At 43.5% G+C, this 25,744-nt stretch overlaps 2 protein-coding genes across 3 annotated transcripts in view; both read right to left on the bottom strand.

The window, feature by feature from the left end:
- Positions 1-25,492, bottom strand: part of LRP3 (LDL receptor related protein 3) — a 38,246-nt gene extending 12,754 nt beyond the window's left edge. The window contains exons 1-3 of one of the 2 annotated variants that reach the window (XM_048870769.2): positions 25,172-25,492; positions 19,381-19,428; positions 4,634-4,772 (exon numbers count right to left, since the gene is read on the bottom strand). In XM_048870769.2, the coding sequence (XP_048726726.1) occupies positions 4,634-4,772; positions 19,381-19,428; positions 25,172-25,244 (260 nt within the window). In that variant the 5' untranslated portion in view covers positions 25,245-25,492. The remainder of the gene's footprint in view (positions 1-4,633; positions 4,773-19,380; positions 19,429-25,171) is intronic. The other variant, XM_075118414.1, reaches the window with a different exon arrangement.
- LOC125645365 (uncharacterized) lies at positions 9,795-11,999 on the bottom strand. The gene is made up of 2 exons (XM_048870785.2): positions 10,992-11,999; positions 9,795-10,403 (listed from the first exon to the last, which is right to left on the bottom strand). The coding sequence occupies exons 1-2, from the start codon at positions 11,572-11,574 to the stop codon at positions 9,883-9,885; spliced, it is 1,104 nt and encodes a 367-aa protein (XP_048726742.1). The 5' UTR covers positions 11,575-11,999; the 3' UTR covers positions 9,795-9,882.
- Positions 25,493-25,744: the final 252 nt, after the last annotated feature.

Raw genomic sequence — 25,744 nt, 5'->3', positions numbered from 1 at the left:
TGGCAGCAATAAAGTCCAGGGACAAAAGGTAAAATAGTTTGTACCTTGGGGAAGTTTTAACCTAAGCTGGTAAAAATAAGCTGAGAGGGTTTTTCATGCAGGTCACCACATCTGTACCCTAGAGTTCAAATAAAGATTGGGAGTGGATGGGTCATTACACAAAGTAAAACTATTTCCCCATATTTATTCCCCCCCCCAACTGTTCCTCAGATGTTCTTGTCAACTGCTGGAAATGGTCCACCTTGATTATCACAATAAAAGGCTTTTTCCCCCCACTCTCCTGCTGGTAATAGCTCACCTTACCTGTTCACTCTCATTACAGTGTGTATGGTAACACCCATTGTTTCATGTTCTTTATGTATATAAATCTCCCCACTGTATTTTCCACTGAATGCATCTGATGAAGTGAGCTGTAGCTCACGAAAGCTTATGCTCAAATAAATTTGTTAGTCTCTAAGGTGCCACAAGTCCTCCTTTTCTTTTTGCGGATACAGACTAACACGGCTGCTACTCTGAAACCTCAGATTAGTAAGGGTTTGCAGGAACAGGCCCTAGTTTTAAAAGCTGCTTCCTGTACTGTGATGGCCTGAATAGGAATTTCAAAAGAACCTTTGCTGAATTTTCACAAGCCAGATGACTTGTACTACTAAAGCAAAACCAGATAAAAGATATGCACTCCAAAATGGTTAAGGAGGGTGTGACAGGTTCCGCCCCCCCTCCTTCCGGGGTATCACCTGCAACTGGAGTACCACTGAGCCTGTCTGACCCACCAGCCTGGGCTCCCTTTCACCCTGTAATGATGTGACAAGCTGCAGACCCACTCCCAGTCTCACACTTTCACCAGCACACAGGTAGGGACACACCCGGCTGCAGAAACACAGAGACACTGAAATCAGCTCTGCATAAGAAGGCTCAGCTAAGGAATTGCCCAGTACTCAAGCGCACACCCCCTCTAGAGGATAAACCCAAAATTATACCATCTTGCGCTGCACAGAGAACTATACAGCATAAACTCATGACATTCATCCCTCCCTCAATGTGGCGAGAGATATGCAATAGCTTTTTGCTCCCCAGTTATGAATTCCACACACTGGGTTTTAGACAAAAACAAAAACAAATTTATGAACTACAAAAGATGAATTTTAAGGGATAGCAAACAGATCAAAGCAGATTACCTAGCAAATAAAACAAAAATGCCATCTAAGCTTAAAATACTAAGGATAGTGGTTACAAGTAGTAATTTGTTATCCTAAATGCAGATTGTAGAGATTCTTGAAGGCCAGCTGCTCTTGCCTGCAGCTTAAAAAGCAAACATATTTTCTGACTGTTGAACCTGTCTCTGCTGAGTCTGAAAAATAAACTATGGAAGGGAAAAGGGAAATCATGAAAAGGTAAGCAGCTGAGGAAAATCAATACAAACATATGAGAGGAAAATATTAAAACAAAGTGTTCAAGGGGAATGCCCTTGGGAGACAATCTCCTTCATCCATATGTAGAACAGGGCACTGTTTTATTGGAAGCTGCTGAATAACAGGTTTAGAATAAACTGGCCCAGACTGCAATGATTTTGTTTACCATAACTACTTGCAACTGTAATTTCATCCGTTAGTGATTCTTGGTGTACCCCAACTATCCTATGTTGTAATGCTGCTCTTGCTGGCAGTCAGAACTGAAGATAAAAGGAAATACAGCTAGTTTAATACAGCACACAGGATTTTTTTTTCTAAAATCCAAAAAACTTATTGAATCAAGAAAAGTGACAACGTCAGTTTGCCCCTTCCACACCTTTTATTGAGAATGTTAGGGAAGGAGCATGTCTGGTGGTTAAAGCAATGAAATCTGAACACCTGGATTCTATTCTCCACTTTGCTATGGCCATGCTATGTGACTCTGAGCAAGTCACTTACCCTGCCTATTTCTCAGTCTCCTCATACGTACAATGGGGATAATACTGCAAGCCTTCTAGCTTACTGTATGCATTAATAGTTGTAAAGTGCTTAGAGATCTTAAAATGAAATGTTGTGCACAAGATGCAAAGTAATATTCATATGAGTCACTTTAAGTCAGAAGAGCAGCTATTTAAACAAAACGTCTTAACCCATCTGTCACCAGTGAACCAAACTGTTCCCTTGGACATACACACAAGGCTCCCATTGTCCTCAATGAAACTTGTACATGTGAATCTTAGGGCAGACATTGGCCCTGTGTGTTTAAATCCCATCTGATTACTCTAGTGACAAAAACCAAACACTGCTAGCTCTTTACATAAAAACAACAACTCAAAACCATATAGCTCTGCACATGTCTGACTTATGGAAACATATTACTACCATTTCCATAGTCATCCTTCCCCCGTTACTTCAAATTCTTTGTTACTGACTATTTGGGGGCCCCAAATCAGCCTGGAAGCTGCTAGGGGAGGGCTATCAAAATACAAACAACAGTATTTTCATTAAATAATGCCTAGGTGGACTGCAACAGAGTTGTGAATAGTTACATCAGGATTGAATTTGGCCAAGTATTTTTTTAATGAACACTTCCATATAAACCTACTTTAGATTCTTCTGCCATCTGTACACCTAAAGCAAAGTTCTAATTTCATTAGTGCATTTCCTCCTACTTTCCAACAGTCTCTGTTTACAAGCTCACTCTCCTAGTCCAGTATATTTTAATGGAGTTTGAAAGTATATACCTACTTGTGGATCTCAAATGCTGGCAGGTATGCATTTGCTTGTTTATTATAATTAGTTCCTATTTCAAACAATGGAAGAAGGAACCCTTCTATTATTCCGTCTACAGCAGACTTCTTTTTAATTGTAGAGCATCTGCAGTTGAAGAGGTTTGCAGTCCTTTTAGGCAGCTGAGCTTACAACTCAGCAGATGGTGTCAAACACAGGAGTATTAAAAACAAAAAAATGGCTTTAAAAAAAAAACCAACAGTTCTTCGTCTGAAGTGGATACTGTGATTAGCACAGAAAACTAAAGTATTTTCACAGTATGTGAACATTAGAGTTCAAAGTATCCTTTTCGTGTGTGTGTGCGCTTCTTTTATTAAGAGTGCTTTCCCAGAAAGGGCTGAAATTATGTCATCAATGCTAACTCTTTAATGGTAATTGCTTATTTTCGGAAGTGCTAAATAACAGGAAATACTTGCTTTGCTGAATGTTAATTTAATGGAGCAGTGATGACATGTTGAACCATCAGTTACATACAAAATGACTTTGTGACATAATTACAGAAAAGGCCCCCTTTCTTTGTTTTGTTGTGAGAATCTTAAACACCTCTGTGAGCCTAATTTTCAAATGGGCTTTAGAAAATGAACCTATAAAATTGGTGATCGTGCCTGCATTATCATCACTTATTGCATAATAGTTTTTGCACTAATGTGTATTTCCTTATGCAAATAGTAGGTGGGAAAGCATGCAAATAGGTTGCTGGAAAATTCTTTCGGACTATTTTAAAAGACTTGTTTGAAAAACTGGCCTTCTGTATTTATACCCAGTGCTTAAAGTGTGTGTCTTTATTTATAATGGGGGGGGGGGGGGGGAATAATGGAGCGCTTGCAAGGGGTTGCAGACCAAATAAATATATAAATAAAAATAAAATTGAGCCAAACAACTCACTTTAAGCACCGACTTACCAAAGCTGCTGCTCCCAGATTATAATAGACCCCTCCAACTTATTTCAGACCATGTTAAGCACTGTTTCTGCTTTAGTTACTGCTTGGTAAAGGAGTCAGTTTCCCACTGCCACATACCAATATAATTTACATTATTGCTAACAATGTGGATGCTAGCCTGGACATCTGTAAGGGGTTATTAACCAGACCTCTGAGTAAACAGGAAAATCATGTATACCATGCTCAGTTCTGCCATCTGTGGATTTTTCTCCTTATGTGACTACTGAGAATGGCCTTAGATCAGACATGAGTCTGAATAACAACCTGAAATTCAAACTCTCCCAACAATGAATGTAAGATGGGAAGTAGTTTTGTAGCCTAGTCCCCAGATCTAAACCACCCCTCTACAGTAATCCAAAATTGGGAGCTGTCCAGTTTCCCTAAAATGGATCATATCTCGCTGACATCATAAGATTTCTGCTAACTAAAGCAGATATCTCAGAGGAAAAACTCAAGATTTTGTTGTCTTCAGACATGAGTCCTAACATTCATTCAACCTTAAACTCAAACCCTACCCTAATCCAAGTCTCATGTCCCCATTCCCATTAAAATGTAGAGAAAGGGGCAAAATGATTGTTCAGCTGATGTGACCAAACTAGTTTCCCTGTGCCTTAGCCCCATTACTGTAGTATTGAGTCCCTCACAATTTTTTTAATGCACTTATCCTTACAGTACTGCTGTGAGGTAGGGAAGTATTATGATTCCCATTTGGTAGGTGGGGAGCTCTCTCATTACCTAAGATACCTAAATAGACTACGTGATATCTTTTAAATGAGAGGATCCTCCTGACTTGCAATTATATTTCACCAAGCATCAATCACAAATTTCTTAGCACAAAAGCTCTATAATTTTTACAGTTCTTTTAGATAACTTCATATTAGCATATTACACAAGCTCTTATAATTCATTTCAGCAAAGCAATCTGTCATCTCAACAGAACACTACAAATCATACCTAATTGTTATCATATCTCCGTGATCTCCTTGGATGTACCAGCTGCAGTTTATGGCTGGAGGATAGTTTAGTGGCCAGGAAGGACTATAGATGACTCCACGTCTCTCTGTGTGCTGTTCCAGTTTTCCACTGCAAGCAGCTGTCAACCAAGAAAAAAAGCCCTTTTGTTAAAGGTTTAAGCTAATCAAAAATACACATTAGCTACAATAACCTTCCTCAATTTCTAATGATTACAGATAACTTAAGAGTCAACAATTGTATCCCTTTATTGCTTTTCTCTCTCCTACCCTGATCTTTATCACCTGGCTTTAAATGTAGGCGAGCAGACACCTCACAAAATAGGATCAACAGCCCTGCATGAATCTGCCAAAAAGATACAATCAATAATCCTGCATGGATCTGCCAAGAGAATATAATGATGAAGAAAACTGTCTTACTTACTCACCAGCTTCCCAGAGACTGGGTATGCCACTCAGCAACTGGAGGCGATCCATATTGAACATGAAACATGAAAAATCTAGAGCCTTACTTTTCAATAGTAAGTTCCTGGAAAACTGTTTATTCTTCTAACCAAATCACAAGCCTTGAGAGTTTTAATTTTTAAAAAGAGAGTTCTCAGATACAGAAAAGAAGTGAAAGAGACAAAATTAGATCCTGATTTCAAATACTCCCAAAGTTTGGGGTGTTCAGAACCGATGCATTGGTTCAAGCACATCTCTGCGTTAAACCATCTGCTCAGACAGACTATTCATTTTCTGGGAATAATATCAATGGAATTTTTTCTGTTCCTTGAATGGTTATGCAGGATAACATACTCCAGCTGGCTGCCTGCCTTTCTTTCTTTCCACTTAGTCAGTACAGATACCAATAGTACAGGTCTGTAATACAAACCTACGGTTTTATACAGTCCAGGCCTGATTTTAATGTCACTTACGGTATTCTAATTTTATACAAGTGTGATTCCACTGACGATTCTCCTAATTTATCCTGAGTAACGGAAACTGCCAGGGGCTGAACACCTTTGAAAATGTGGCAGTTTTAGTTAGGTGCCCAAATGGAAGCCAAGCTCTTATGAAAATGTTTTAGTCATGTTTCAAGTATATGGTTCTGTTTCACTCCATTTGCACAACTGAGCTACACTGGCCCATTGCATATTCTAATTTTCATTCAATAGCACAATGTTTGGGTTCAGAACTCTGACATGGATTGTTAATTTAACAAGGCATAGATGTTTTTGTAAATTACTTGAATATTTTATCCCTATATTTAAAAAGAAACAGAAGGAAAGACATACATAAATGAGAAAATGGGTGAGGATATCTAACTTGGGGTTAGGTTTGGTTGTTTTATAAAGTGGGGGTGGGGAAGGCTATTTGGTGCTTAACCAACTGCAGCAGGAATCAAGAGTCCTGAGTCTGCCTCAGACTTCCTGTATGACCTTGGGCAAATCACTCCAGACTCAATCCTATCAGGTATGTAGCACCCTTAGGGTATGTCTACACTACAGAATAAGGTCGAATTTATAGAAGTCGGTTTTTTAGAAATCGGTTTTATATATTCGAGTGTGTGTGTCCCCACAGAAAATGCTCTAAGTGCATTAAGTGCATTAACTCGGCGGAGTGCTTCCACAGTATCGAGGCTAGAGTCGACTTCCGGAGCGTTGCACTGTTGGGTAGCTATCCCACAGTTCCCGCAGTCTCTGCTGCCCATTGGAATTCTGGGTTGAGATCCCAATGCCTGATGGGGCTAAAACATTGTCGCGGGTGGTTCTGGGTACATATCGTCAGGCCCCCGTTCCCTCCCTCCCTCCGTGAAAGCAAGGGCAGACAATCGTTTCGCACCTTTTTTCCTGAGTTACCTGTGCAGACGCCATACCACGGCAAGCATGGAGCCCACTCAGGTAACCGTCACCCTATGTCTCCTGGGTGCTGGCAGACGCGGTACGGCATTGCTACACAGTAGCAGCAACCCCTTGCCTTGTGGCAGCAGACGGTACAGTACGACTGGTAGCCGTCATCATCATGTCCGAGGTGCTCCTGGCCACGTCGGCTGGGAGCGCCTGGGCAGACATGGGCGCAGGGACTAAATTTGGAGTGACTTGACCAGGTCATTCTCTTTAGTCCTGCAGTCAGTCCTATTGAACCGTCTTATGGTGAGCGGGCAGGCGATACGGACTGCTAGCAGTCGTACTGTACCATCTTCTGCCGAGCAGCCATGAGATGTGGATGGCATGCAGTCCTTCTGCACCGTCTGCTGCCAGCCAAAGATGTAAAAGATAGATGGAGTGGATCAAAACAAGAAATAGACCAGATTTGTTTTGTACTCATTTGCTTCCCCCCATCCCCTGTCTAGGGGACTCATTCTTCTAGATCACACTGCAGTCACTCACAGAGAAGGTGCAGCGAGGTAAATCTAGCCATGTATCAATCAGAGGCCAGGCTAACCTTCTTGTTCCAATAAGAACGATAACTTAGGTGCACCATTTCTTATTGGAACCCTCCGTGAAGTCCTGCCTGAAATACTCCTAGGTGTAAAGCCACCCCCTTTGTTGATTTTAGCTCCCTGAAGCCAACCCTGTAAGCCGTGTCCTCAGTCGCCCCTCCCGGCGTCAGAGCAACGGCAAACAATCGGGCATCTGAGAGTGCTGTCCAGAGCAGTCACAATGGAGCACTCTGATGGGGCTAAAACAGTGTCGCGGGTGGTTCTGGGTACGTATCGTCAGGCCCCCGTTCCCTCCCTCCCTCCGTGAAAGCAAGGGCAGACCATCATTTCGCACCTTTTTTCCTGAGTTACCTGTGCAGACGCCATACCACGGCAAGCATGGAGCCCGCTCAGGTAACCGTCACCCTATGTCTCCTGGGTGCTGGCAGACGCGGTACGGCTTTGCTGCACAGTAGCAGCAACCCATTGCCTTCTGGCAGCAGACGGTGCAATACGATTGGTAGTCGTCCTCGTCGTGTCCGAGGTGCTCCTGGCCACGTTGGCTGGGAGCGCCTGGGCAGACATGGGTGCAGGGACTAAATTTGGAGTGACTTGACCAGGTCATTCTCTTTAGTCCTGCAGTCAGTCCTATTGAACCGTCTTATGGTGAGCGGGCAGGCGATACGGACTGCTAGCAGTCGTACTGTACCATCTTCTGCCAGGCAGGCAAGAGATGAGGATTGCTAGTAGTCGTATTGTACCATCTTCTACCCGGCAGGCAAGAGATGAGGATGGCTAGCAGTCGTACTGTACCATCTTCTGCCGAGCAGCCATGAGATGTGGATGGCATGCAGTCCTTCTGCACCGTCTGCTGCCAGCCAAAGATGTAAAAGATAGATGGAGTGGATCAAAACAAGAAATAGACCAGATTTGTTTTGTACTCATTTGCCTCCTCCCCTGTCTAGGGGACTCATTCCTCTAGGTCACACTGCAGTCACTCACAGAGAAGGTGCAGCGAGGTAAATCTAGCCATGTATCAATCAGAGGCCAGGCTAACCTCCTTGTTCCAATAAGAACGATAACTTAGGTGCACCATTTCTTATTGGAACCCTCCGTGAAGTCCTGCCTGAAATACTCCTTGATGTACAGGCACCCCCTTTGTTGATTTTAGCTCCCTGAAGCCAACCCTGTAAGCCGTGTCGTCAGTCGCCCCTCCCTCCGTCAGAGCAACGGCAGACAATCGTTCCGTGCCTTTTTTCTGTGCGGACGCCATACCAAGGCAAGCATGGAGGCCGCTCAGCTCACTTTGGCAATTAGGAGCACATTAAACACCACACGCATTATCCAACAGTATATGCAGCACCAGAACATGGCAACGCGATACCGGGCGAGGAGGCGACGTCAGCGCGGTCCCGTGAGTGATCAGGACATGGACACAGATTTCTCTGAAAGCATGGGCCCTGCCAATGCATGCATCATGGTGCTGGTTCATGCTGTGGAACGCCGATTCTGGGCTCGGGAAACAAGCACAGACTGGTGGGACCGCATAGTGTTGCAGGTCTGGGACAATTCCCAGTGGCTGCGAAACTTTCGCATGCATAAGGGCACTTTCATGGAACTTTGTGACTTGCTTTCCCCTGCCCTGAGGCGCATGAATACCAAGATGAGAGCAGCCCTCACAGTTGAGAAGCGAGTGGCGATAGCCCTGTGGAAGCTTGCAACGCCAGACAGCTACCGGTCAGTTGGGAATCAATTTGGAGTGGGCAAATCTACTGTGGGGGCTGCTGTGATGCAAGTAGCCCACGCAATCAAAGATCTGCTGATATCAAGGGTAGTGACCCTGGGAAATGTGCAGGTCATAGTGGATGGCTTTGCTGCAATGGGATTCCCTAACTGTGGTGGGGCTATAGACGGAACCCATATCCCTATCTTGGCACCGGAGCACCAAGCCGCCGAGTACATAAACCGCAAGGGGTACTTTTCGATAGTGCTGCAAGCTCTGGTGGATCATAAGGGACGTTTCACCAACATCAGCGTGGGATGGCCGGGAAAGGTGCATGATGCTCGCATCTTCAGGAACTCTGGTCTGTTTCAAAAGCTGCAGGAAGGGACCTTATTCCCAGACCAGAAAATAACTGTTGGGGATGTTGAAATGCCTATATGTATCCTTGGGGACCCAGCCTACCCCTTAATGCCATGGCTCATGAAGCCGTACACAGGCAGCCTGGACAGTAGTCAGGAGCTGTTCAACTACAGGCTGAGCAAGTGCAGAATGGTGGTAGAATGTGCATTTGGACGTTTAAAGGCGCGCTGGCGCAGTTTACTGACTCGCTTAGACCTCAGCGAAACCAATATTCCCACTGTTATTACTGCTTGCTGTGTGCTCCACAATATCTGTGAGAGTAAGGGGGAGACGTTTATGGTGGGGTGGGAGGTTGAGGCAAATCGCCTGGCTGCTGGTTACGCGCAGCCAGACACCAGGGCGGTTAGAAGAGCACAGGAGGGCGCGGTACGCATCAGAGAAGCTTTGAAAACCAGTTTCATGACTGGCCAGGCTACGGTGTGAAAGTTCTATTTGTTTCTCCTTGATGAAACCCCCCGCCCCTTGGTTCACTCTACTTCCCTGTAAGCTAACCACCCGCCCCTCCTCCCTTCAATCACCGCTTGCAGAGGCAATAAAGTCATTGTTGCTTCACATTCATGCATTCTTTATTCATTCATCACACAAATAGGGGGATGACTACCAAGGTAGCCCAGGAGGGGTGGTGGAGGAGGGAAGGAAAATGCCACACAGCACTTTAAGCACAGCACTTTAAAAGTTTACAACTTTAAAATTTATTGAATGACAGCCTTCTTTTTTTTGGGCAATCCTCTGTGGTGGAGTGGCTGGTTGGCCGGAGGCCCATCCACCGCGTTCTTGGGCGTCTGGGTGTGGAGGCTATGGAACTTGGGGAGGAGGGCGGTTGGTTACACAGGGGCTGCAGTGGCAGTCTGTGCTCCAGCTGCCTTTGCTGCAGCTCAACCATACACTGGAGCATACTGGTTTGGTCCTGCAGCAGCCTCAGCATTGAATCCTGCCTCCTCTCATCACGCTGCCGCCACATTTGAGCTTCAGCCCTGTCTTCAGCCCGCCACTTACTCTCTTCAGCCCGCCACCTCTCCTCCCGGTCATTTTGTGCTTTCCTGCACTCTGACATTATTTGCCTCCACGCATTCGTCTGTGCTCTGTCAGTGTGGGAGGACAGCATGAGCTCGGAGAACATTTCATCGCGAGTGCGTTTTTTTTTCTTTCTAAGCTTCACTAGCCTCTGGGAAGGAGGAGATCCTGTGATCACTGAAACACATGCAGCTGGTGGAGAAAAAAAAAGGGACAGCGGTATTTAAAAAGACACATTTTATAAAACAGTGGCTACACTCTTTCAGGGTAAACCTTGCTGTTAACATTACATACATAGCACATGTGCTTTCGTTACAAGGTCACATTTTGCGTCCTCCCACCGCGTGACTACCCCCTCAACCTTCCCCCCTCCCTGTGGCTAACAGCGGGTAACATTTCTGTTTAGCCACAGGCAAACAGCCCAGCAGGAATGGGCTCCTCTGAGTGTCCCCTGAAGAAAAGCACTCTATTTCAACCAGGTGACCATGAATTATATCTCACTCTCCTGAGGATAACACAGAGAGATAAAGAACGGATGTTGTTTGAATGCCAGCAAACATACACTGCAATGCTTTGTTCTACAATGATTCCTGAGTACGTGTTACTGGCCTGGAGTGGTAAAGTGTCCTACCATGAAGGACGCAATAAGGCTGCCCTCCCCAGAAACCTTTTGCAAAGGCTTTAGGACTACATCTAGGAGAACCGCAAATGCCAGGGCAAAGTAATCCTTTCACATGCTTGCTTTTAAACCATGTATAGTATTTTAAAAGGTACACTCACCAGAGGTCCCTTCTCCGCCTGCTGGGTCCAGGAGGCAGCCTTGTGTGGGTTCGGGGGGTACTGGCTCCAGGTCTAGGGTGAGAAACAGTTCCTGGCTGTCGGGAAAACCGGTTTCTCCGCTTGCTTGCTGTGAGCTATCTACAACCTCCTCATCATCATCATCTTCTTCGTCCCCAAAACCTGCTTCCGTATTGCCTCCATCTCCATTGAAGGAGTCAAACAACACGGCTGGGGTAGTGGTGGCTGAACCCCCTAAAATGGCATGCAGCTCATCATAGAAGCGGCATGTTTGGGGCTCTGACCCAGAGCGGCTGTTCGCCTCTCTGGTTTTCTGGTAGGCTTGCCTCAGCTCCTTCAGTTTCATGCGGCACTGCTTCAGGTCCCTGTTATGGCCTCTGTCCTTCATGCCCTGGGAGATTTTGACAAAGGTTTTGGCATTTCGAAAACTGGAACGGAGTTCTGATAGCACGGATTCCTCTCCCCAAACAGCGATCAGATCCCGTACCTCCCGTTCGGTCCATGCTGGAGCTCTTTTGCGATTCTGGGACTCCATCATGGTCACCTGTGCTGATGAGCTCTGCATGGTCACCTGCAGCTTGCCACGCTGGCCAAACAGGAAATGAGATTCAAAAGTTCGCGGTTCTTTTCCTGTCTACCTGGCCAGTGCATCTGAGTTGAGAGTGTTGTCCAGAGCGGTCATAATGGAGCACTCTGGGATAGCTCCCGGAGGCCAGTACCATCGAATTGTGTCCACAGTACCCCAAATTCGAGCCGGCAACGTCGATTTAAGCGCTAATCCACTTGTCAGGGGTGGAGTAAGGAAACTGATTTTAAGAGCCCTTTAAGTCGAAATAAAGGGCTTCATTGTGTGGACGGGTGCAGGTTTACATCGATTTAACGCTGCTAAATTCGACCTAAAGTCCTAGTGTAGACCAGGGCTGAGTTCTCACGACTTCAAGAGGAAGTAAGAGTGATTGACAGCTCAAAGAACACCCTTTCATACCGGATTTTCTAATAATGAGGCACAGAAAAGGTGTGCTAAGTTGAAAACAAAAATGCATTTGCAATATGGTCAACCATACATTTAAATGGCCATTTTCACATACAAATACCTATTTGCATGCAGTCACAGTTAGTGTGCATGCAAATCAGACATGCAGTTACAACAAGATTTTGTATCCTTAACTTTTAGAAAATCAGGTTCTGAATCACTCAACTTCAATTTTCTCTTCTGTAAAAATCTGTGATAACACTTACCTACTCCAACAGGGTGCTAGGAGATTTAAATGGCTACGGGGCTCTATTCAGCAATCTTTACACCCACAAAACTCCTGGGGAATCCTGAGCAAGGACTACTGATGTTAAGGAGAGGTATCTGGAGAAAGGTGCAGGAGTAGGAATGCTAAATACAGCCCAGTGTTTTCAAAGCACTTTCAGATACTCATATAGAGGACATTATGGGAGTGCCAATTATTAAATTAGGGACCACAAATACATCTAATTTGCAAATATCCAATTCAATAGCAGAGGAAAGTGAAAAGGTCCAAGAACAAATGGCCAAAGTTTTTCTGATGGGAAAATATACTCAGTATAGTATGAGAGGGAAACTATGTGAAACGTAATACTTAGTCTGAACATTCTCCATTAGATTTAGAAATATTTTCAGAGCTATTTTAAAATCAAGAATAAGCATTTTATGATTTGCTCTTAACAGCAGAATATTTTACCTTTTGATGGGAGCCTAATTTCTCATAGCCTAGAAGTTTACAAGGAGAAAAAGGATGCCCCAAATCTTGGATTTCCTTGTGCATATGTACATTCAAAACAAACCATCAACATGCTGTAAATCATGGGCTAACAAGTTATTGCTGGAAATCTACCACCACAGAAAAGTTACTTTTAAATTCATACACTACAGTTTAATATGCAGTAAGCGCTACGTATTGTACTTTAAGTGTAGGCCCCATGAATATAAAAACCATCAGGCAGATAGCTTACCTAAGGCATAAGATATAAAAACTTTACTGTCAACTTGTAAACAGCAAACACACCAAGACATCTAGCTTACATTAATAGTTTTCAATTACACATTTTTGCAACATAAAAATTCCACAATGAATTTTATAACAAAAAAACTTTGGCTGCTCACATTTCTAAAAATAAAGCGATCCCAAAGTGCCCTCCCAGTGAGACTGCTCATAGGCAGAAATTGAGAAGTGGACGCAACTGTACTGAAAATAAGATCCACATGATCTTCCCACCAAAGCTCTCAAGTTCTCTCATTACACGTATTGCTACAGACTGTACTTAGAATTTTAAATGTGTTCCTCCTCCACAATCATCACTGTATAAATGCATCATGGGCAGAACTAAAACCATATGATGTGAGCCTGCAAAGATCACTTCTCCTAACTGCTGCAACTAAAACTTTATAACATTAGGTCCTTTTGAAAAAGGCTCTTCAGCACACTGAGCAGGGAACCAAAACCACTGGTTATACGTTATTGTCCTAAGGCTTCCACCAACAGCAATACTATCATCCTTACACTAATGATTGGGTTTTGTATTAGCACCTGTTGTTGATACTGGATACATTACGACTACAGAACAATAGGATACAGAGATCTTGGCCATGCAAACTTATTTCAATCCTGATTTTGAAAAAGTCACACAGACACACTGGTGACTGAGTGGCTGATGTCACAATGCTCACCCGTTAATCAGTATTTTTAAGATCAAGAAAAAAAACTGCATTTTCAAGTATATTCCGTTTTCATAATTTTAAGATGGAGGAGTATCTAGAGTGATCATACTAGAGTGACCCTGAGTAACAGATGCTTCAAACAGTTAAACTTTTTTGATATTAGAAAGTACATGCAGTAGATTTGATGCGGCATGAGATTTTAGTTTTTCAGGTGTGTTCTCCTAGTTAATTCTGCATCACTGCTATCAGCAACACCCTAAAAGAACTATATACAAAGCTAACTAAATAACTCATTTGAAAATGTATGTGGGCAGAAACGGATGTAAGAGAAACAAAGCTTTGCCAATTTAGGCAATTTATCTGATAACATCCACTGGTGCTAGTTACCTTATAATGGCTTCCTTCCTCTAACAGAGCAAGGACACTGTCTGGGCTTTGCTGCTCTTTTTGAAATTCCTAATCTGAATGGACAACAGTTAAATATCAAAAAGAAAAGGAGTACTTGTGGCAACTTAGAGACTAACAAATTTATTTGAGCATAAGCTTTCGTGAGCATCCAATGAAGTGAGCTGTAGCTCACGAAAGCTTATGCTCAAATAAATTTGTTAGTCTCCAAGGTGCCACAAGTCCTCCTTTTCTTTTTGCGGTTACAGACTAACATAGCTGCTACTCTAAAACCTTAAATATCAAAGTTATCCTTTTGTTGTTTCCTATTAAAATAAAAAATATGTTTGTGTCAAAGACAGTTAGAGAACCACTGACGCATTACGGCAAACTGAAAAAGTACTATTATGTTTACCCAAATCTCATTTAACTGGCATGTGCTTTTGATGTGTCTCATTTCCCATCAGTGCTCATTACCCTGCCTCCTTCCGAGTCTGTTGCCTCCTCCTCTTTCTTCCTTATCCATTATGCACTGGCTCTGCTGTGAAATAGTAGGGAACTATTTATACATGGTGAGCTGTTCAAGGTCTGCTTTCCAATCTGCTGTTCTTTTACCTTTTATAAAGAATGTTTTAACTAAAATAAATGAATACATATATATTTTTAAAATTTCAATACCTTTTTACTGAAAGCCTTACATGTTGGTAACAAAACAGTCACATCAAATGTTTTTAAGTTTGCGTTCAGTTCGAAACAAGGTCACTGTGCTTTCTCTGTTAGAGTGATAACCTAAAAGGGCACCACTGGGGAGTCAAGGGCAGAGAGTGGAAGCAGACAGAGTGAGAGGGAGAGGGAGAGTGATACCAATGTAAAGAGAAAAGGAGTGCCACAGAATAGTAGTAAAATAAGCCACCTCATATGCCACTTGTTCAGTTACATAATTATAACACCATGATTTGGAAGGGATTGTGACGTCAATAAATTAAGACCCAATCATGCAGTCCATACAAAGACAAAACATCCACTGATGATAACAGATGTTTAAGTACTACACGAATGGACTCTAATTCAGGAACAGACTGATGGAGACACGGTGATTATTGGAGTATATTTACAGGGCTTGTTACAAAGATAACTGAAGTCAAAACATAGCATCTGAAGTCTGGATACAGTATTATGGTTTTTAAAGTTTACTTTAGAGTGACAGTGTTACTATTTCTTAAGGGAAAATAAGTTAAAGTATCTTCAAATTATGAAAACATCTAAGTGAAAAGGGAAAGCTCTAAGGAGAAAGAAATTCTGGACAATTCTGCAGGTATTATCAGTAACATTACTGGTAGCTGTTTCAAACGACTGTTCAATAGCTGTTTTTTCTCAATCTTTTAAGCAAATTCTGAACAAGAGTGAGAACAGAGTTTATAAAAAGCTAACTGCAGCCTACATTTCCTGCCTTTAAGATTAGCCAATCAGAACAGTACATCACAGAGAACGGTATGCCCTAGATAACAGTACATTATTTTCAGAAATGCTGTATTTAAAAACAAAATCAATAGTTAGAACAATGTTTAATCTTCTATATTTTTATATCTTTTTTAAAAACTGTATACAAATTCTTTACGCAAGCCCTGCCATGAGCGATCTGGGCTCAGAGAGCTTCTCTCAAACAGAAACACATCTTAATAATGCCCTCTGTATGGAATATTGAATCAAATCCCTAGTGGATTCTTATTACTGATCAAATGGAATGTAAACAGACACAAGGTCTGCTGGCCAGATAAACTGTGTCACAGAGTGCTTTCCTTGCTACCAAATGTTCATGAGGAGAAGGGTAGTTTTAACATAAAACTGGCAGAGAACGAATCCTCAAATGCTCTGGGAACCTGGCCATGCCCCATGCCCCTCCCTTGTTATGACCCTCCCTCACCATGAACATAAATTTTACAGCTGCACTGGCCTACTCTCCCCTCCCCACAAAACCCAGGCACAGAAGAAGTTGTATGTGACTTACTCCACTACAATGCCCCCCTAGATTCACTTTCCACCATTCCTGTTGTACTGCCAGAAGACAGAGTAACCCATGGCAGAACCAAGCCCAGAAACTTTAAGAGTTACAGTATCTCAACATTCTTCATGAAACAAAACGCATCTACCTCTGCCAACTTCTAACCAGAAACACCATTTTTAAAATGGCAATGCAAAGACCTCTTCAATTACACTAAATCAACAAGAAGCAGTGCAATTCTGAATGGAGTAATCTGACCTCACATTCAATACAGAGTAATGGATACAGGGCAAAAGCTAAAGAATCATTCAGACAGAATACTGACTAGAGCTCAGTTTTGTTCCAAAAATATTTAAAAATAGTTTTACAAACCACCCACATTTCCACTAGTGTGTAAACTAATCCACAAGACCAACTACCTTCTCCCATTGCAACTGTACTCCCAAGCCCTAGTTCTGTTTTGAAAGCAACAAGTTGTGCAATAACTAGCTGACCATGTTATCTTATGGTTACTTCAGCCTCCCTCCTGCTCTTTTCATCCTATTGTTTGTCACACTCACTTATTATGTCTTATTTAAATTTTGATTATACAGTCTTTGAGCTGGGATTATGCGTATCTATGTATTTTAAAAGTGACTCCCACAATGGGACCCTGACCCTTATGAGGACTCAGTGTTGCTCATAATAATACATATAATAATATTGCTATTGACTAGAAAATTATACTAATAATGAGAAATTATTATTTGCATCTCAAGCATAAAACAACAAAGCTGAAAATACCTAAGTGGAGCCTGTGGTTCATGACTAAGCCTCTGAACACAAGTGGCCTCAATTTTTCTCAGCCCCAATAATAACTAAATACGTAGCACTTACATCACCTGTTAAATCTCCAGTGAGCTGTATAAGTCTGAAAGTCATGGGGGAGAGGGAGTTTGTAACTGTGACTAGCTAGTCCCTATCCCTCAGGAGAACGGGCCCAGGGTTCACAGAGAAGCCTGGGCAGCTGGAGCTCTGAGGCTGCTGGCTCCTTCAGGGTGAGACTGTCTTTCTATCAGGGCTGGCTCCAGGCACCAGCTTTCCAAGCAGGTGCCAGGGATGGCATTCAGTATGGGGCGACAGCCCGTGTCCTGCGGCGGCAATTCCACTGCTCTTCCCGCCGTCGCAGCTTTTGGGCGGCAGCTCCGCCACTCCTCCTGGCGCGGCGGCAATTCGGCGGCAGCTCCACGGCTGTTGCAGCGGCGGCAATTCGGTGGCGACTGCTTGAGGAGGCAAAATTGGTAGAGCCGCCCCTGCTTTCTATGGGGTGCTGTTATGACCTGCCCATCTGCTTAACGGATGGGATCACAGGAGTTGCATCTTCACAATTGCAGTTTCCATTTTGGTTCCACACAGTGACCAGGAGGCTCTCTACCCTCAAAGCACCTCATGATCAGAATGAGGGCAAAATGTTTCACCTACATAAACTCCTATTCTCTTTGGTTTCAGTTAGATTGCTCCAGTCATATTCACTTCCCATTAAGCCTCCCTGTTCCCCAAGAGATTCAGGTAGCTGCTCAGGAGGCCAGGAGAAAGTGTCATAAATCTGGAGTCTTCCATGGAAATTAAGAGACGTGGATCTAGTTCAAGAAGTCTGAAGGCACAAGTGAAACACTCAAGTATACAGCTGCCCAGATTCCTGAGCAAACAGACAAGGTATACAGGATTTAACTTATCAACTAGCTGTGATGCTGGTCAGACCCATATCCATCTTGCACAAAATGGCAGGAATAAAGGGGCAGAATTAAGGTTGCTTAGGGGTCCCCCATTTAGCATTTCTATATCTTCCTGTACTGGAGTAAGGACAGAGAGTGTATATACACATTAGGGCTGTCAAGCGATTAAAAAAATATTAATCACGCTTAATCACATGATTAATCGTGCTGTTAATAATAGAATACCATTTATATAAATATTTTTGGATGTTTTCCACATTTTCAAATATATTGATTTCAATTACAACACAGAATACAAAGTACACAGTGCTCATTTTATATTTATTTTTATTATAAATATTTGCACTGTAAAAATAAAACAGTATTTTTCAGTTCACTTAAGTACTGTAGTGCAATCTCTTTATCATGAAAGTTGAACTTACAAATGTAGAGTTATATACAAAAAATAACTGCATTCAAAAATAAAAAAATGTAAAATTTTACAAGTCCAATTATCTCCTGTAAATGTAAACAAACTTGTTTCTTTTAGTGATTGGCTGCACAAGAAGTAGGCCTGACTAGACTTGTAGGCTCTAAAGCTTTACATTGTTTTGTTTTTAAGTGCAGTTATGTTAAAAAAAAAATCTACATGTGTAAGTTGCGCTTTCACGATAAAGAGAGTGCACTACGATACTTGTACGAGGTGAATTGAAAAATACTATTTCTTTTATCATTTTTACAGTGCAAATATTTGTAATAAAATAATATAATATAAATTGAGCACTGTACACTTAGTATTCTGTGTTGTAATTGAAATCAACATACTGGAAAATGTAGAAAAACATCCAAAATATTTAATAAATTTCAATTTGTATTCTATTGTTTAACAGTACAATTAAAACTGCAATTAATTGCAATTCATTTTTTCAATCAAGATTAATATTTTTTAGTTAATCGCATGAGTTAACTGCAATTAATCAACAGCCCTAATACACACACATCTGAATTTCATGGCTTCCCATTTTTTACAAAAACATGACACTGTTCAATGGAGTGTTGTTTTAGCTGTTTTTGTCCCAGGATAGGAGAGAGACAAGGTGGGTGAGGTAATGTCTTTCACTGGACCAACTTCTCTTGGTGGATCAGTGTTCAGGCTACATGTAAGATGGGATACTGGAGCGTTCAACCTTATATTTAGCTTGAACACTCTGGTTAACTTCCCCATACCTGAAGAAGAGTGCTGTGAAACTCAAAAGCTTGTCCCTTCCACCAACAGAAGTTGGTCCAATAAAATATAGTATCTCACTCTTTTGTCTTTCTCACACTCTGTTTAAAAATTTTTTCCCCTGAAAATATTGATGTGTATTTGCAAACATAACCTCAGGCCAAATGTTTTGTCTAGGACAGTGATATTGATTTTGGTGAAATATTACACTCATGTAGAGATTTAAAAACAGAGGAACTTTCTAAAAATTCATTGTTAAACGTCTCTGATAAAGTCATCCAGTTTCAGCAACAGCTTTATCTGCATGGGGGAAAATGGCATCATCAGCAAAATAATAAGAAACTCAAATGCTTGGAGGAAATAAGATAAATGTGTCTTACCTAATGAGGTAACAGCACTTTCTATTTTCCCAGTTAAGAAGAGATTCACTGTGTAAGATAAAAAAATAGTATTCATTACAGAGTCCATTGGCTTGAGCTGGCAGTTAATAATTTACTCTTTCTAAGCATTTGCAGTGATGCTGCATTCATATGTTCTGCATTCTTCAAACAAGAACTTTGCTTATCTATGGTGAGAGTTCACATAATCTGCTATTCTTCTGCTATCCAGAAAACAGAATGTTAGTTGAATGTCTGTCAACTATGCTATGAAGAGAATCAGTTGCCAATCTACTATAAGTTATCTTCTACTGGTTATTTATTGGGGGAGGAGGAAGTGCAATTACACTAAAACATGTATGATAACAGTTGGTCACTTCACTGGTTTCAATGTTGGAAATTAATTATTATGATTATTATTTTTAAGTTTGGCCTCACTATGTAAAGCAAAGTTTATTCCTTATCAACAAATATCACCCTGCAGAAGGAGCTTCAAAAGCCAACGCACCCAGTTCGACTTATTCAATGCCATTAAAAGGAGGGTTTTGTGGTTTTTTTTCTTTAAAGAGTGCTAATCATGAGGGATATGGAGATACCTGCCACCATCTCATTGCAAATTACTCCCCAAGCAATCTTCATATTCTAAAGTCTCACTTCATGAGGAAATGTTTCAGAATACAGCATCAGGAAGAGTGATTCACTGGAACAGTCATTACCAGAAGGGTCTCCCACAATGTAGCAAGGGATACAGCAACAGACTGACATGGAAGTAAATGAGACACCTGCCTCATGAATAAGGGGAGTTTCACTAGTCCTGATGAACCATTTGGACAGTCTTCTACAATCCATCTAAAATGCCTAGATACTATGGTGACAAGTGCATTAGAAACACTGAAAAATAACTTAGATATGATCAGAAACTGAAGTGTAAAAACAACACCAGGAAGAGCAGGACTGACTCCCTTCTCCTCTGACAGTCACTTGGGATGCTGTACCTAATTATTATTATTTGTACTGCAGCAGTACCTAGGGACCCTAGCCCTGGAGCAGGGCCACACTGTGCTAGGTGCTATACAAATACAGAATAAAAAGATGGTCCTTGCTCAGAAGAGCTTACAACAGAATTAAAACTAGCATAACAGAAATATTAAGTACCTATCATAGGGGACTGGAAAGTCCAGAGAATGGGATATGCTGCTAAGGGTAAGTCTACACTGCATATAAAAACCCGCGGTTGGCCAGTGCCAGCTGACTCGGGCTACCAGAGGTCGGGCTGTGGGACTGTTTCACTGCAGTGTAGACTTCCGGGCTCAGGCTGCAGCCCAAGTCCAGAAGTCTACACTCCAATAAAACAGCCCCGCAGCCCAACCCCCATAAGCCCAAGTCAGTTGGTTCGGGCCAGCTGCAAGTGTCTAATTGCACTCTAGACATACCCTTAGTTGCCAGTTCAAATCCAGTTCTGGTCACCACTGACTGAAACTTATCCCAGTATGATAGCAGTTCAGTGTCCTGTGTCAAATAGTGGAGATTTTTGTGAACAGGAATTCACACAAAAAGACCACTGCGGTTGGCACTAATTGGAAAACGTTTCTTCCTTGCAATCTAAAGTCCAAAAACTAAATAGACCCTCACTGACCTCAGCTGACCACTCACCACCTCAATGGAGAGATCCCTAACAACTGAAGATTAGCAAGTGGCCCTAACAGACTACAAATCACACAAAACTGCAATTATTGAATTGGTGATATTACGATGAACACAACCAGGAAAAGGTTGGTGGCAGAGGGAGTGAACAACTGAAGCAGTAAAATAATCTTCTGTAATTTCTAAATGGCTAAAAAGGATTGCATATTGTAGTAAAAAATGTGAGCAGGAGGGCAATTGAGTAACGATGTTTGTGTATTCTGTGTTAGAAATAGAGCTGCAGTTTTGTATTAATAATCATTATTAACACTATCTTCAAACTACTTTAATAGCATTAATTTTATTATGTAATTGACACACAGTAAGGTATGTAATGCTGTGTAATTATTTCATTAGTTTCACAGTGTTAGCTTACTCTTGATATGTTGGTAAGTGTATCTTAGGGCAATACTCTAATACTGTATTAAAGCTCACTGATGCTCAGCTCCAATATGCCACTCGGTCTGGCTCTTCCCAGCTAGCTCTCACTCAGTCATACTCCTATCCAATCATATCTGCCAGCGCCATCCACTGATCAGTTCTTCTCCCCACATCACACAACCTTGTTCAGATTTTCCTGGTCTTCATAGGTCTCTCTCCTAGACATATTTTCATAAGGGACCTAGTCTACAAAGCACAGAGAAACTAATAGGCTGGGTTGGGAAAGGAGCAGACTTAGTGGCAAGTTGAAGATACACTGCAACTGAGTGGGCAGTGACTGACTCTGCCAATTTCAGGAAAAAGCTGACAAACTTAGTTCAAACTACTTAGTGACAGAGCAGTAAGTCACCGTACAGAAATCCTGACCCTCCCTAACGTTCCAGATGCTGATAACAGAGCACTGGCACATAAGCATGTCTGTTACTGGGCTGCAGACTTAGATTCTCAAAGGTATTAAGGCTTCTAATTTCCATTGAAATCAATGGAAGGTAGGAACCTAAGTACCTTTGAGGTCTGGGCCTATGCCCTTTGAGACCATACCCTTTAAGACTAGGTGTTTCAGGGAGTTGTAACCTGCAGACAGTGCACACGATGGAGATGGTTCAGCATCATGTGACTGCCTGCTGGAGACACTATAAAAAAATGAACCTAGTTGGTCTTCAAAGATGGGGATTAAGATAAATTTTTGAAGGAAGTCCCTTGGATAGGACCTAGCAGAAGGCCTACATCTCTAGCAAAGGTGTGCCCTCAACTTTCTCAGCTTGCTGAATGCTAGAAAGGACTTTGGTGGCTGAGACCAAGAGTTCGGAGTTGCTTTCCTTTCATTTCAAATTAAGTCAGCATTGTAAATAGGGCCTTGGACTGAACTGTAGTTAGAGTTTTATTTTACCTTCCCCAGATGGAGAATCAGTACATGGCTTCCCATGTCCTTTCCCTTCTCATTGACAGGACTATAGCAAGTCAAACTGCCTTCTGTTAGGTCCTAGCTGTGCAAGCTTCCATGCTCTCACAAATGTTAGAGGCCCAGAAGAAAACAGACATCTGTACTGGTCCTTTGGTCTCCCCACAACCCTGGAATCCTTAAAGGTATGGGTATAGAAGATAAACTGCAATGAAAATAGCACATTGAAAGCTCAGTGGAATCACGAGATGAAACCGGAGAGCTGGGAAAAACAAGGAGTCACAGTTTTCCTAGTCCACAGTAAGTGGCTTGTACTGCATGCAATAAGTTTATTGTATAGTCCATTTTGGTGCTTTAGAGCTTAGTCTTGGGAGATTTTGAACATCTGCAACTTCCACTGAGCTCTGCCTTTCAGAATGAGGCCTTTGGGTTGGAAAATAGCTCTCATCGACTTCTGCTTTGACACCAATAAACTTTGCACCTCTTGTGCCTCTCTTCCACCTCTATTAAACCAAAAATATTGTTGACAGAAGTCGATTATCATTTAACTTAAAGTTAATCCATAAGTGGTAACCATGATGGCTATATGTCTCCATAGCAGCTGGGAGGTGAGATTCCCAGCTGGGGTGGACATTCATTTGGCAGCTGCGCTCCAGCTACTGCACTAAAAATAGCAGTGTAGCCAGGGCAGCATACCTCAAAAGTTAGCTGCCTGAGTACATAGCATGGGGTTCGGCGGGATCGTACAATGCATTTTTACAATTAGTATTGTTTATTATTAAGGATTCTTGGAAGTCAATATTAGTTTATTATATAAGCAAAGAAGGTCCTTTTCAAAGTGGCCATCATTGTTCAAATATCTGCCAAGATATCTAGGTATCATAACAGTTCAGAATGTGGTGTCAGTTACCCGGGCATGGGAAGGCAGCCCTGTGGGCACCCTGGGCACAGGCAGGCAGCCCTATAGGCGTTCTGGGCATTGATAGACACAGAGGCACCTTGGGAACTGGCAGCCAACTATGCACAAAAGCATCTGAAACAAGTAACAATATGTATTTTGCATTTGAATTCCCATACATTAAAACTCGCTGTGAAGTAGAGATTAGAGCAGTTGCTCCAGGCAGGAGGAAGGGAGGGGGAACAGAAGATGATTGGGGAATAGGTGAAACTGGATTTTTCATCCTACCACTATTAAACTATCAACCAGATGAGAACTCTGGCCAAGTGGTGGTTGGGCAAGAACCTCTGACAGGCCTACAAATAACTGCTGCACAGTAAGTGCTACCCTTAATGTGTCTCAAGAGTTAGACCAGGGTATGGACTATGAAAAAGGGGGCTATTATCCAAATATGGGTAAACTTTCTAAGCATTATGTAAGGTTACAGTCATGGTTTCAAAGTCAAGGAGAATCGCAGTTAAAACCCTACTCAAATTTTATATACATTTTATATTTATCTATCTTGACAAGCGCCAACATCTGTGCCCTTATACACCAAGTTTGAGTGCACAGTAAGCTATTTTACAGAGATGTTATAAACCACTGGGAAGAAAGAGTTAAAACAGAAACTGTAATAGATCCACAGATATTTGCACTGTGTATCCTAAACTATAATTTATTATGAGCTTTTTCCTTTAAGCCATCAAATAATATGCATTTTGTTAAGAAGTTTGCACACGTACACGTATGTTGAAATAAATAACACATAACACTGGTTATAAAAAGTGTTGTATATTTATGTGATGGCAGCAGCACTGGTAACATTTGTAAGAATATTCTATTTTTCTTGGGGGTGGCATTTTTGTGAAGCATAGAACACACACAATAAGAAACGCTATTAAGGGAAACCATGCTGACTTATTTGTAAACGATAAGCAAGCCCCAAACGCCCACCGTGCTTACATAGTTACTATGCTGCTAACTTCCAATAAACAACCTCTAGCTACTGCAAGACTGAAAACAGTTCACAGAAATCTATGCAGAAACAGAGAACACAAATGAGAACAAATGCAGCCACAGAAGTCACTCTCCTAGGCATACCTGGCCCAGGCTCTAGGAGACTTTGTCATTCCCCACACCAGACAGAGCTGATCCCATTTCAGCCTGCAGTCTCCTTGCACAAGCAAAGTACATATGCTTGCACTATGCCCAGTGTGTCCAGCAGCTGTATATTTTGTGACCAGCTTGTCTGTCTGTCCCTGCCCAAGGTTCATCCATGTCTGCCTATGCCCAGGCAGCATGCATGGCCATGTGTGCACCTGCATCTGCATGTCCATCTGTGCTCTGTGAGCCTGGAGGTGGCCAGTGTGCTCCCATGCCCAAGCTGTGGGCACAGCTTTCTGCCAGTGTCCTAGGTGCCTCCGTGACCATCAATGCCCAGAACACTCATAGGGCTCCCTGCCAGTGCCCATGGTGACCATCTGTGCCCAGGGTTTCCACAGGGCTATCTGCCAGTGACCAAAGTGCCCTTCCACGGCCAGGGTGCCCATGTGCCCAAGGTACACGTCTGTGCCCAGGGTGCCCACGGTCCCGTCTGTGGCCAGGGTGCCCAAGGTGCCCACGGTCCCGTCTGTGGCCAGGGTGCCCAAGGTGCCCACGGTCCCGTCTGTGGCCAGGGTGCCCATGTGCCCAACGTGCTCGTCTGTGGCCAGGGTGCCCGTCACGCTCCCGCTGCGCATCCACCCGGCGTTTGTCTGTCCCGCAGCCGCTCCGGGCCCGCACGAGCGTCCGGCTCCCGGCGGCGGCGGCGGCTCGGAGGGTGCTGCACTTACCCAGGCAGATGGCGGTGAGCGGCACCAGGGCGCCCTGCCGGAGCTCCGCGGCCGCCGCTGCAGCCTTCTCCATGGCGGGTCCCCGCCGCCGCCTGCCCTTCGCCGGCGGGGAATTCGCTGCGGCTCCGGCCGGGCTCTCCGCGCCCGCCTCCCCTCTACGCCGAGCCCGCGGCGCCGGCAGCGCGGCAGCCCCAGGGCGCCCCTGCAGCCCGCGGGGCCGGTGGAGGCGCTGGAGCGTCCCGCCCTGACCGCCCCTGGCGCAGCCCCATGGCCGGCCGGCGCGCCGCGGCTCCGGGCAGGTGGAAGGGACACGGCGCAGCGCCGCCGCCGCCCACGTGACGCGCTCGCTGTGCCGCTGCGGCGGCCGGGCCGGAGGCGCGCGGCCGCCCTTCGCTCCCTGTGGCGGCGGCCGCGCACTCACCTCAGGGCACCCGGGGCTGTAGCCGGAGTAGGGACCGGCTGGGGCGACAAGCGAGGAAACCCGGTGGCTGCGGGCACACCCGCCTCCTCCCGTGCCTGAGCCTGCAGGGACTGGGGGACCCCTCCATAGACACGGGGGGGCTGCGGGACCCC

Source organism: Caretta caretta, chromosome 12 (genome assembly GCF_965140235.1).
Source record: "Caretta caretta isolate rCarCar2 chromosome 12, rCarCar1.hap1, whole genome shotgun sequence".
Lineage (NCBI taxonomy): Eukaryota > Metazoa > Chordata > Testudines > Cheloniidae > Caretta > Caretta caretta.
This window is presented reverse-complemented; position numbering and strand designations above follow the sequence as displayed.

Bases quoted from the DNA above. Each gene is read 5' to 3' on its own strand.
- LOC125645365 (XM_048870785.2), bottom strand. From the start codon at position 11,574: ATGCAGAGCTCATCAGCACAGGTGACCATGATGGAGTCCCAGAATCGC. The intron at 10,404-10,991 runs GTGAGTGTACCT...TTTCTCCACCAG, and splicing joins AGGCGGAGAAGGGACCTCTG to CTGCATGTGTTTCAGTGATC.